Source organism: Scyliorhinus torazame, chromosome 3 (genome assembly GCF_047496885.1).
Source record: "Scyliorhinus torazame isolate Kashiwa2021f chromosome 3, sScyTor2.1, whole genome shotgun sequence".
Classification (NCBI taxonomy): Eukaryota; Metazoa; Chordata; class Chondrichthyes; order Carcharhiniformes; family Scyliorhinidae; genus Scyliorhinus; species Scyliorhinus torazame.
In genome coordinates, this window is record NC_092709.1 from 116,056,898 (window position 1) to 116,069,485 (window position 12,588).

Sequence of the window (12,588 nt, forward strand, 5' to 3'; positions counted from 1 at the left end):
TCTTGGTGTCATCAGCAAATTTACCGACCACCCTTCAGCCCCCTCCTCCAAGTCATTTATAAATGACTAAATAATTCTTCCATCTTCCCCAATCTGCAGCCATGTAACCTCCTGAAATACAGGGCAAAAAGACCAAGGGCCAATAGAGAAAAAAAAATTACTCAAGCAAAGCCAGTCCAGGAGATCTTATCGACCAAGTGCTGTCAAGGAAGACAGTAATCGTCTATTTGGGATCATCTTGGTCCCAACCAAAAATTTGTTCAACTCCCTCTTCAAGGCATGATCGACCACATCAGCAGGGAATCTAGAGATTCATTGCTCTTTGGGAAAAGAAGGGCCAACTAACATCCGGTCGATTTCTACTCTTACAAAATGCAAACTTGAGCCTTGTGGTCCTCTCCAGTCAGTTAAACTGTGATAACCTATCAGAAGGGTCACTAAATTGCCCCTTAATTGTAAAAAATAAATTGGGTACTCCAAATTTATTTTAAAAAGGGGGTACTGTCCATCCCTTTAAGTTATCTTATAGGCATCTATCAAGTCACCTCTAAGTCTATATTGCTGTAATGTAAATAAACTAAAGTACTTGAGTTATCCAAGTAGCTGGGGTTCTTTAAGATAGGAATCATTCCTGTAGCTCTTCTCTACACCATTAAACTTTTTTCTGTGGAATTGGATCCAGCTCGTCACGTTCTTACTGATGGCACAAGCACATATCATGTGAAGTAACCTAGAATGAGTTGCCTTGTTGTAGACCTTTTGAAGGTCCAGGCAGGCGTCTCCTTGATTTCCTTCATCCACAACCCAGACTTCCTCACAAAACTAATTTGTTCTTGCGGATTGTTATTTCAAAAGGCATGAGGTGCCCCTTTCTTTCATTAATAATCAACTTCATTATTAGAAAGATGCGAGAAAATTTGTCAGCTCTGACTTGTCCTTTTTCTGAAACAGAAATTGCATGAGAACAGCTTCCAGTGTAAGCGAACCCTCACTGACTCAACTGAACTATTGAAGATAGAGGGAGGAGGGGGGCAGTCACAGAGCACCAGCACTACATCTTTTCACATTTGATGGTTGGATATTATCCAGATATGGCACCCCATCAGTTTTGAGCATTCCTTATCTGTCCAATATGACATTGCCACTTTAATATTGTAATAATGCCATTCAACACAGAACATAGAACCACACCCCAATCTGGGACACAAGCATCTACAGGAGTATAGACAGAAATGAAATTACCATTCAGCAACTCTACCATAAGCTGAGCGTCAGTTTGGATCATCTCCATGATATAATAATAATCTTTTATTGTCACAAGTAGGCTTAACACTGCAATGAAGTTACTGTGAAAAGCCCCTAGTCGCCACACTCCGGCACCTGTTCGGGTACAGAGGGAGAATTCAGAATTCTCTCAGCCGGTACGGGAATTGAACCCACGCTGCTGGCCTTGTTCAAGCCAGCTGCCTAGCCCACTGAGCTAAACCAGCCTCCTCTTCCCACCAGTTCAATAAATGTCCTTTAAGGGCAGCACGGTGGCACAGTGGATAGCACTGGGACTACTGCTCTGAGGACCTGGGTTCGAATCCCGGCCCTGGGTCACTGTCCGTGTGGAGTTTGCACATTCTCCCCGTGTCTGCGTGGGTTTCACCCCCACAACCCAAAGATGTGCAGGTTAGGTGGATTGGCCATGCTAAATTGCCCCTTAATTGGAAAAAAAATTATAATTGGGTACTCTATAAGTTTTTTTTTTAAATGTCCTTCAATCAAACTCAAGTCGGAGACATCATGCGTCTTAATTTTATCAATAAGTCTCCTTTGGGGATCTTTCAAATATCTTTCAAAACTTCACATGTACAGATTGCAATATAATCAATAAACTCCATTAACTCAAGAAATATGATAAATTTGTCAGAGACAAGTTGCCTTTACAGAGTCGTGCTGGATGTCTTTATTTAACCCATATTTCTCCAGGTGAGATTAATTTTTCCAGAGATTGGGGCCTCTCAACTTTCAAATTTGCTGAATTTTCTGGCGAACACCAGGGATAATAAATTTCCCTTAGTGAACAAAAAGGTTAGGAGGGATTATTGGGTTACGGGGATAGGGTGGAAGTGAGGGCTTAAGTGGGTCGGTGCAGACTCGATGGGCCGAATGGCCTCCTTCTGCACTGTATGTTCTATGTTCATGGGGCACTGGCACCAGTACTGGGGAAAGTGGGGGCTGCAGGATTAGGACGCTCTTCACCTGAACCATGCTGAGACCAGTATTCTGTCAAGCCCTATAACTAGGATGGTAGCGAGAACTTTAAACTGAATAATGGGATGCAGGAGTCACGCGAGGGAAGACATGGCAAAGTAAAGGGAAATGACAAGGTAATAAGAGCAGGATAGCGATTTGTGTGATGATAACCAGAAAGTACAAACATAAGCATGCACCGACAGAGGACCAGAGATTTCAAAAAACAAAGAAAAGTACAGCACAGGAAGAGGCCCTTCGGCCCTGCACACCTGTGCCGACCATGCTGCCTGTCCAACCTAAAACCTTCTACACTTCCGGGGTCCATGTCCTTCTATTCCCATCCTATTCATGTATTTGTCAAACGTCACTGTCGTACCTACTTTCACCACCTTCTCCAGCAGCGGGTTCAGGCACCCACTACCCTCTGTGTAAAAAAACTTCCCTCACGCATCTTTAAACTTTGCCCCTCGCACCTTAAACCTATACCCCTTAGTAATTGACTCTTCCACCCTCGGAAAAAGTTGCTGACTACCCATTCTGTCCATGCCCCTCATAATTTTCAGACTTCTATCCGGTCACCCCTCAACCTCCGTCGTTCCAGTGAAAAAAAAGTTTATCCAACCTCTCCTCATAGCTAATGCTCTCCATACCAGGCAACATCCTGGTAAACCTCTTCTGTACCCTCTCCAAAGCCTCCACATCCTTCTGGTAGTGTGGCAACCAGAATCGAACACTATACTTCAAGTGTGGCCTAACTAAGGTTCTATACAACTGCAGCATGACTTGCCAATTTTTATACTCAATGCCCCAGCGGATAAAGGCAAGGCAAACATGCCGTATGCCTTTCATACCATTTCAAAAATAGTTAAGGCAGAATTAAAGACTTTGTATCCTTATACACACAGTATTCATAATAAAATGGATAAATTGTTAGCAGATAGAACTAAGTATATATGATGTTCTAGCCAGTCAGAGCAAGGTGACCAGGTCTATGGATGAGTATTTGACATGTTGGAAAGACGGGAAAGCTAGGAAAAGGTGATGAGGTAGCTCTGTTAATTAAGAATGACATTTGAACAGTAGTGGAGTGGTGACCTTAGCTCGAAAGAACAGGATGCAGAATCAGCTTGGGTAGAGATAAGAAATAGGAAATCCAAGAAGTCAGTTGCAGGTATAATCTCTAGGCCCCCTAACAGTACTTACATTGTGGGACAGAGTATGCAGGAAGAAATAAAAAGGGGTGTAAAAACGGTACTGCAAAAGTCACAGGGGAATTCAACTTACATGTAGATTTAGTGAATCAGATTGGAAATATACCCTGGAAATGAGTTCAGAGATGCATTCGGAATAATTTCTTTGCGCAGTATGTTCTGGTGTCAACCAGGGAACAAGTTATTCTCGACCTAGTAACGTGCAATGAGACAGGATTAATCAATAACCTCATTGACAGCGATGATAACAAGATAGGAATTTCACATTCAATTTGAAGGTCTGGGTCTAAGACTAATGTTTTAAAGTTGAATAATGGTAATTATAAGTGTAGGACTGCAGTGTTAACTAAACTGAACTGGGAAACTAAGTTAAATGGTCAGACAGTAGAGGTGCAGTGGCAGACTTTTAAGGGGCTATTTAATAACTCTCTGCAAAGATTTATACCAGTGAGAAAGAAAGACTGCAGAAGAAGGATGCATCATCCGTGACTAAATAAGGAAGTTACGGACAGTATCAAATTGAAAGAAACACTGTAAAAATCTGCAGAGATTAGTGGCGAGTCGGAAGAATGGAAAGACTTATGAACCAGTAAAGGATAACTAAAACGATACAAAAACAATAATAGAGTGAGAATTTAGAGTACGAGAGAAAGCTAGCTATAAATATAAAACAGAAAATATGTATTGAAAAAGGAAAAGAGTAACTAAAGCAAATGTTGGTCCTCTAAGGGGCGGCACAGTGGTTAGCACTGCTGCATCACGACGCCGAGGACCCGGGTTCGATCCCGGCCCCGGGTCACTGTCGTGTGGAGTTTGCACATTCTCCCAGTGTCTGCATAGGTCTCACCCCCACAACCCAAAGATGTGGAGCGTAGGTAGATTGACAAAACTAAATTGCACTTAATTGGAAAATAAATGAATTGAGTACTCTAAATTTAGAAAAACAAACGTGTTGGTCTTCCAGAGTAAGAACTGGGGGATTAATAATGTAAATAAGGAAATGGCAGAAGCATTGAATAAGTTTTTTGTGTCTGTCTTCATTGTGGAAGACTGAGAAAAACACACATAACACACTTAAAAATCAAGAATAGAAAGGAAAGAGGAACTTAAAAAGTCTTACGATCGGGGAAACAGTACTGGGAAAAAGACAGTCAAGCCCCAGGACCTGATGGCTCTGCATGTTCGGGTCTTAAAAGAAGTGGCTGCATCAGAGGAGGTATTGGTTAAAATATTCCACAATTCCTTCAATTCTGAAAGGGCTCCAGCAGATTGGAAGACAACAAATGTAACACATTTATTCAAGACAGGAGGGAGACATAAACTAAATTACAAGCCAGCTAGCCTAACATCTGCAGCAGGGAAAATGCTAGAATAAGTTATTAGTAGGTCATAACAGGATATTTAGAAAATCAGGTGGTTTTGTGAAAGGGTAATTATGTTTAATTAAGTTATTATTGGGAGCAGTTTTGGGCCCTGTATCTAAGGAAGGATGTGCTGGCCTTGGAAAGGGGCCCGAGGAGGTTCACAAGAATAATCCCTGGAATGAAAAGCTTATCATACGAGGAGCGGTTGAGGACTCTGGGTCTGTACTCATTGGAGTTTAGAATGATGATAGATCTTATTGAAACTTACATGATTCTGAGAGGCTATTTCCCACAAATACTAGAACCCTAGGCAACAGCCTCAGAATGAAGGAACGATCTTTTAAAACTGAGATGAGGAGAAATTTCTTCAGCCATAGAATGGTGAATCTATGGAACTCTTTACCGCAGAAGGCTGTGGAGGCTAAATGACTGAGGGTCTTTAAGACAGAGATAGATAGGTTCTTGATTAATAAGGGGATCAGAGGTTATGGGGAGAAGGCAGGAGAATAGGGATGAGAAACATATCAGCCATGATTGAATTGTGGAGCAGACTCAATGGGCCGAATTGCCAAATTCTGCTCTTATGTCTTGTGGTCTTATTGAATTTTTTTGAAGTAGCAACAAGGAAGGTGGATAAAGGGAAACCTGTTGATGTCGTGCACTTGGAATTCCAAAATGCATTTGATAAGAGGTCATATCAAAGATTACTACACAAAATAAGAGCACATGGTGTCGGGGGCAACAGATAAGCATAAAGGATTGGTTAGCTAACAGGAAGGAATGTAGGGATGAAGGCACGTTTTTGGGGATTATAACTAGTGAAGTAACTAAGTATGTGAAGACGAAATGATTGAAGACAGATGTAGGTCCCTTACAATCAGAAACAGGGGAATTTATAATGAAGAACTAAGAAATTGTTGACCAACTAAATCCATACTTTGGTTCTGTCTTCACAAAGGAGGACACAAATAATGCCCTAGAAATATTGGGAACGCAGGGTTTAGTGAAAGGGAGGAACTGAAGGAAGTCTGTCTTAGTAGGGAAATGGTGTTGGGGAAATTGATGGGACTGAAGGCTGAGAACTTAAGGAAGTGGCCCGAGAAATAGTGGCTGCATTGGTGATCATCCTCCAAGACTCTCTAGACTCTGGAACAGTTCCTACAGATTAGAGGGTAGCTAATGTAACCCCACCATTTAAAAAGGGAGATAGCGGGAAAACGGAATTATAGACCAGTAAGCCGGACGTAGGCAGTGGGGAAAATTCCAGAGTCCACTATTAAGATTTAATAGCAAAGCACTTCAAAATGGGTAGCAGGATCAGACAAAGTCAGCACAGATTTAAGAAAGGGCGATCAATTGATTGAATTCTTCAAGGATGGGAGGTGTATTTGGACATTCAATCAGAAGACTTTTGACAAAGTCCCACATAAGAGGTTAACATGTAAAATTAAAGCGTATGGGATTGGGGGTAGTGTATGGAGATGAATGGAAAATTGGTTGGCAGACAGGAACAAAGAGTAGAAATAAATGGGTCTTTTTCCAAATGGCAGGAGTGCACGGTATATATTAATTATTTACATGAGGGAACAAATTGTAAGGTCTCCAAATTTGCAGTTGACACAAACCTGGGTCGGAGGGTGAGCTGTGAGGAGGATGCAGAGATGCTTCAGTGTGATTTGAACAAGCTAGGTGAGTGGGCAAACGCAGCATAATGTGGATCAAAGTGATGTTATCCACTTTGGCAGCAAATCAGGGATGCAGATTATTACCTGAACGGCTATAATTTGAGAGGGAACATGCAACGAGACTTGGGTGTCCTCATATACCAGTCACTAAAGCTAAGCATGCAGGTGCGGCAGGCTGTGAAGAAGGCAAATAGCATACTGGTCATCCTAGCGAGAGGATTTGAGTACAGGAGCAGGGATGTCTTGCTGTAATTATACAGGGCCCTGCTGAGACTACACCTGGAATATTTGTGTGTGCAGGTTTGGGGTCCTTATCTGAAGTACGATGTTCTTGCTATAGAGGTAATGCAGCGAAGACTTACCAGACTGTTCCCAATGGTGGAGAAGTCCAGAACCAGGGGTCACTTTATGGATACAGGGTAGACCATTTAGGACTGAGATGAGCAGAAATGTCTTTACCAAGAGAGTGGTGAGCCTGTGGAATTCGCTATCACAGAAAGTAGTTGAAACCAAAACATTGTATGTTTTCAAGGAGTTATATATATATCACCGGGGGCGAAAGGGATCAAAGGATATGGGGGGGGGGGGGGGGGGGGCGAATGTGGGAAAAGGCGAGAGTTGAATGATCAGCCATGATCATAATAAGTGGCGGAGAACGCCCGAAGGGCCAAATGGCTTACTCCTGCTCCTATTTTCTATGTTTCGATGTTAATTATCACAGGGATCACAGTTCTGGGGCCTCAACTATTTACAATCTATGTCAATGACTTGGATGAATGGACCAAATTATAACACCAAGATAGTACGAAAGCCAAGATGACTTGGAGAACCTACAAAGGACTACAGATAGATTAAGTGAGTGGGCAAAATTTGGCAGATGGGAATATAATGTGGGAAAGCGTGAGCTTGTCCAATCCGACAGGAAAGTAGTATACTATTTGAATGGCAAGAGATTGCATAACACAGAGGCAAGAGGTAAGCAGGGACAGCAAGTGTATGGCAAGTTACAGGAAGGCAAATTGAATATTAGCTTTATTGCAGGGGAAATAGAATATAAAAGTTTTATAGCAGCTGCATGGGATCTTGGTGAGACCCCATCTGGAGTATTGTGCAGGGTTTGGTCCCCTTGTTTGAAAAAGTATAACAGCATTAGAAACAGTTCAGAGAAGCTTCACTCAGCTCTTCCTGAGCTGGAGGGCCTATCTCATGAAGAAAGGTTGAAAACCTTAGGCCTTTACCGATTGGAGTTTAGAAAAATGGAGGCGATCTTATTGAAATACGGAATGGATATTGGGAAAATGCACGATGACCGTTCATTTGTTGTCGCAGCATTGGCGAGACCATGCAGACGCTGCGACAACAAATGAACGGACATCGCGCAACAATCACCAGGCAGGAATGTTCCCTTCCAGTCGGGAACACTTCAGCAGTCAAGGGCATTCAGCCTCTGATCTCCGGGTAAGTGTTCTACAAGGCGGCCTTCAGGACGCGCGACAACGCAGAATCGCCGAGCAGAAACTTATAGCCAAGTTCCGCACACATGAATGCGGCCTCAACCGGGACCTGGGATTCATGTCGCATTACATTCATCCCCACCAGCTGGCCTGCGAAATCCTCCCAACAGTCCTGGCTTGATACAATTCACACCTCCTTAACCTGGGGTTACCCCATCTCTGGATCTGTAAAGATTTAATCACCTGATAATGGTCGCATTCCAAGCATTGTTTGGTATCTTTGAATTTGTCTATATATATGTTTCTGGAACATACCTCTTCATTCATCCGAGGAAGGAGCAGCGCTCCGAAAGCTAGTGACATCGAAACAAACCTGTTGGACTTTAACCTGGTGTTGTAAGACTTCGTACTGTGCTCACCCCAGTCCAACGCCGGCATCTCCACATCATGATAAAATATTGACCTACGTGGTGAAGACTATACCAGCCCCGTGGCTTTTGCAAGATTGAAATTAGTTGGTGTTTTTTGCTCGTTATTGGGATCAAGAAATACGGAGAAAATTAAATGAAGTTGAGGTACAGATCAGACATGATTGAACAAAATGTTGGGAGGAGTTGAATGGCCTCCCTTGTTCCATTGATTGTGAAACTACAGGTCCTTATGTTGTATTTTAATTAGAAATAAACAAAAATGAAAATTACCCTTGCCATTAAAAGCACCATTAGAATCCCACACTCCAACAAACTGATTAAGAATTTGAAAGAACACATTTGAATAGGCGAGTCCATATTAGAAGAATAACTTCAGAGCTCTATCCATTTTTAACTATACACTTATGAAATATCAATACTTTAAGAATATTTGTAGGAAGGGACTGACTGATAACAAATTAAGGATTCATACCTATGCCATTTTCTTCATACAGCATCCTCTCACGTTCAATGCTGTGTTTGAGAATGGCTTCCCGAGCTTCATGCTGTCTTCCCTGCCTGCTTTTGATGCTGTTCGTCAATTCAATTTGCTCCAACTCAGTATCAAACCTGTGCAAATACCTAGAGTGTGGCAGAAATCAGATTTTCACGCATATACCACAATAGAAGTTGCAAGTCAGTGGTCTGGATTTTGGGTCAGCGATAAAGGAACAGTGTTCACCATTCACTACTTGGACAGTTACCCAGAAGGTCTTAGCAGTTTTTGTGAACAGAGGCTTGTTGTAATCCGTTGCCTCATCCAGTGTGGCACCCTCTACAGGGAATCTGAAAGCAGGTAAAGCAGCACCGAGGCACTTCAATTAGCTGGAAGAATCCCCACTGAAACGTACAGAGAGAAATTTTAACCCTCAAAGGTGAATGGGCTACGTTCAGCTGGGAAGTTACAAAGCCAGAAATCTGAAACAGGAACCTAAGCCTCCGCGAGCCAGCCCACTTACAATTTTAATGGAAGTGGATGTGGAGCAGGCAACTAATCCACTCGCAGGAGGTTGGTTAGCAATTTAAATATTTTAATGAGACTGAGTTTATTCATAAGGATGCGATGTTTAAAATACAGGTACCTTGTTTCCATGGCCTTGGGAATCATGGCAGGTGAGAACAGCTATAAGTACCTTTACAGCAATATTTTTGAGCCAATACCGACTCTGATGCGTTTGAACCAGGAAAGTATAAAGCATGATTTATAAATTAGATTTAAAACATGTTTAGAAAGATTGGAAAAGGAGGAAATAAAAGGGAAGGATTATAAGAAACAAAGTAAAAACAAATGTTTATTTACATCTCCAACGGCAAATAACATCTGCAGGAGTGCCGCAGCACACGTTTAAAATTATATTTTCAGGGCAACAGAGGTGGTTTTCAATAATTATAAGTTACCATAGCATTAAAAATTAATTTATTCCTGAATGCATCACCCCTAATTTTTACAGCATCTTTAGTGGGGAATTAGTGAACAAGTACCCCAAATTCACACCATTGCATGCCTTTAAGGGGCATCTTGACAAATACATGAATAGGATGGGAATAGAGGGATACGGACCCAGGAAGTGTAGAAGATTGTAGTTTAGTCGGGCAGCATGGTCGGCACGGGCTTGGAGGGCCGAAGGGCCTGTTCCTGTGCTGTACATTTCTTTGTTCTTTAAGCAGCGAGCCTGTGGACAAGGATTGCTATCGCAGTCTGTGGAGGAGTGGTTATCTCGAGCCGCAACTTCTGGACTTTGCATGTTTGGATGCTAAAAGTGGCTGTCTGATTTACTCCACATCGTTGGCCTCAATATTACAATTAACACAAAATTCATGCCAATATTTCAACTTATACAAACTTCTGTAGTGACTCCGAGGGACATGTTTGTGAATGATAAAGAAAATAGTCAATGGACAACAGCATCTCCCTACTTGCAGCAGAACTGGATTGATAAGTGTTTCTCTCTCCACAACATTGTTAGACCTGCTGAGATTTCCAGCATTTCCTGTTGTTACTTGATATGTGCAGTGTCTGCAGTATTTTTCTTTAGTACCTCAAGTAACTGCAAGCTGCCGCTCAAAAGCCTACTAAAATACTATGGGCCTCTATTACTGTAATGAACAGCAACACCATTCCTTTACTTCTGACTACATAATCTGGGCCAATACTCTCATATCATGCACAGTGGTCTGCACTTTAAGATGAAAAAATAAGCGCACATTTCCCAAAGTTACCCTAAATACTGTTACAATCTCCGTGGAGGTTGTTAATGTTTAAACAAACATTTGAACACCCAGTGAGTAACTGAAATAAATGTCACAGGATTTCATGTTTCTAATATAAAAAAAACTTTACATTAAAAAAGCAAACACTATTAACTTAACAATATAGTTAAGACTTGGGACTGGATTTTCAGTCATTGAGGCACTGTTATCTTTAAAAATAGCGGGTGGGATCCGGATCCAGAAGTTCCTCTCTTATTTTCAACAGATCCCATGAGCGTGCTGACAAACATCTTAAGTGTCGTTCATAACAATGGAATTCACCTCATCCTGTTTCAATTCAGAATTACTTTTAATTTCCAGTTATTCTCCATGGTCTAACCCTTCGGTTTTCTTTTCCAGGAGATATGGATTTAACAATTCCTCCTTTTGTGCAGGCAGTTAATTTATCTGTTGCGTAAAATTCTCTAGTTGCTATGTGAACTTTGTTTACGTTATGTTGTTGTTTAGCTAAGAAAGCTTGATGGTCCAAGTTATTTTATTATGGGATGTGTGTGGTGCAGGCTAAGCTAACATTTATTGTCAATCCCCAGTGGTGAGCTGGGTGCTTTCTTGAACCGTTGCAGTTCACGTGGTGCAAGTACACCTGAGGTTCTATTAGGGAAGGGGCTCCAGTGAAGAAACGGCAATATATTTCAGGATGGTGAGTTGCTTGGCGAGGAACAGCCAGGTGATTCTGGTCCCATGTGTCTACTGCCCTCATCTTTCCAGATGATTGTGGGTTTGGAAGGTGCTGTCTAAGGAGGATTGGTGAATTCCGGAGGTGCATCTTGTAGATGGCACACATTGCTGATACTGTGCAGTGGCGGTGCAGTGAATGAATGTTTGTGGAAGGGGTGCCAATAAAACAGGCTGCTTTGGCCTGGATGGTGTCGAGCTCCTTGAGTGTTTTTGGAGCTGCACTCATCCAGGCAAGTGGAGAGTATTCCATCACATTCCTGACTTGCGCCTCGTCAATGGTGGACAGGTTTTGGGGAGTCAGGAGGTGAGTTACTCACCACAGGATTTCTTGCCTCTAACCTGCTCTTGCAGGCAGTATATTTATATAACTAGTCCAGTTCAGTTTTGTCAGGATGTTGATAGTGTGGGATTCAGTGATGGTATTGCGAGTGAAAGTCATGGGGAAATGGATCGATTCTCTCTTGTTGGAGATGGTCATTGCCTGGCACCTGTGTGACATGACTGTTACTTGCCACCCTAAGCCTGGATATCATTCAGGTCTTGCTCCATTTGGACATGGACTGATTTAGTATCTAGCAAACATCCCCATTTCTGACCTTATGATGGAAGGAAGGTCATTGATAAAGCAGCTGAAGGAGGCTGGGCCTAGGGCCTGGAACTGGGCTAATTGATCTCCAACTACCACAACCATCTTCCTTGTGCACTGATTCCCATTGACTCCAATCTTGCCAGGGCAGTCAAATGCTGCCTTGATGTCAAAGGCTGTCACTCTCACCTCACCTCTGGAGTTCAGCTTGTTTCCATGTTTGATCCAAGGCTGTAAGGAGGTCAGGAGCAGAATGACCCTGGCGGAACCCAAACTGAGCATAAATAAGCAGGTTATTGCTTAGCAAGTGCTGCTTGATAGCACTGTTGATGGCCCTCCCATCACTTTACTAATGCTCAAGTGTGGACTTCTAGGGAGGTAATTGACCGGGTTGGATTTGTCCTGTTCTTTGTGTACAGACTACACTTGGGCAATTTTCCACATTGCCAGCTAGATGCCAGTGTTGTATTTGTACTGGTACAGCTTGGCCAGGGAAGTCTACAGTACTATTGCCAGAATATTGTCAGGGCCAATAGCATTTGCATGAATTTTCTTCATTTATTTTTCCGTCTCATCCTGCCACTAAGTTAGAGCTTTGTTCTAATTCCTTTAGAGCAAGCACGATCGC

At 42.3% G+C, this 12,588-nt stretch overlaps 1 protein-coding gene across 2 annotated transcripts in view; it reads right to left on the reverse strand.

Moving 5' to 3' along the window:
* tma16 (translation machinery associated 16 homolog) overlaps window positions 1-12,588 on the reverse strand; it is a 54,003-nt gene that overhangs the window by 13,038 nt on the left and 28,377 nt on the right. For both annotated transcript variants that reach the window (XM_072496146.1, XM_072496147.1), the window contains exon 5: window positions 8,859-9,007. In XM_072496146.1, the coding sequence (XP_072352247.1) occupies window positions 8,859-9,007 (149 nt within the window). The remainder of the gene's footprint in view (window positions 1-8,858; window positions 9,008-12,588) is intronic.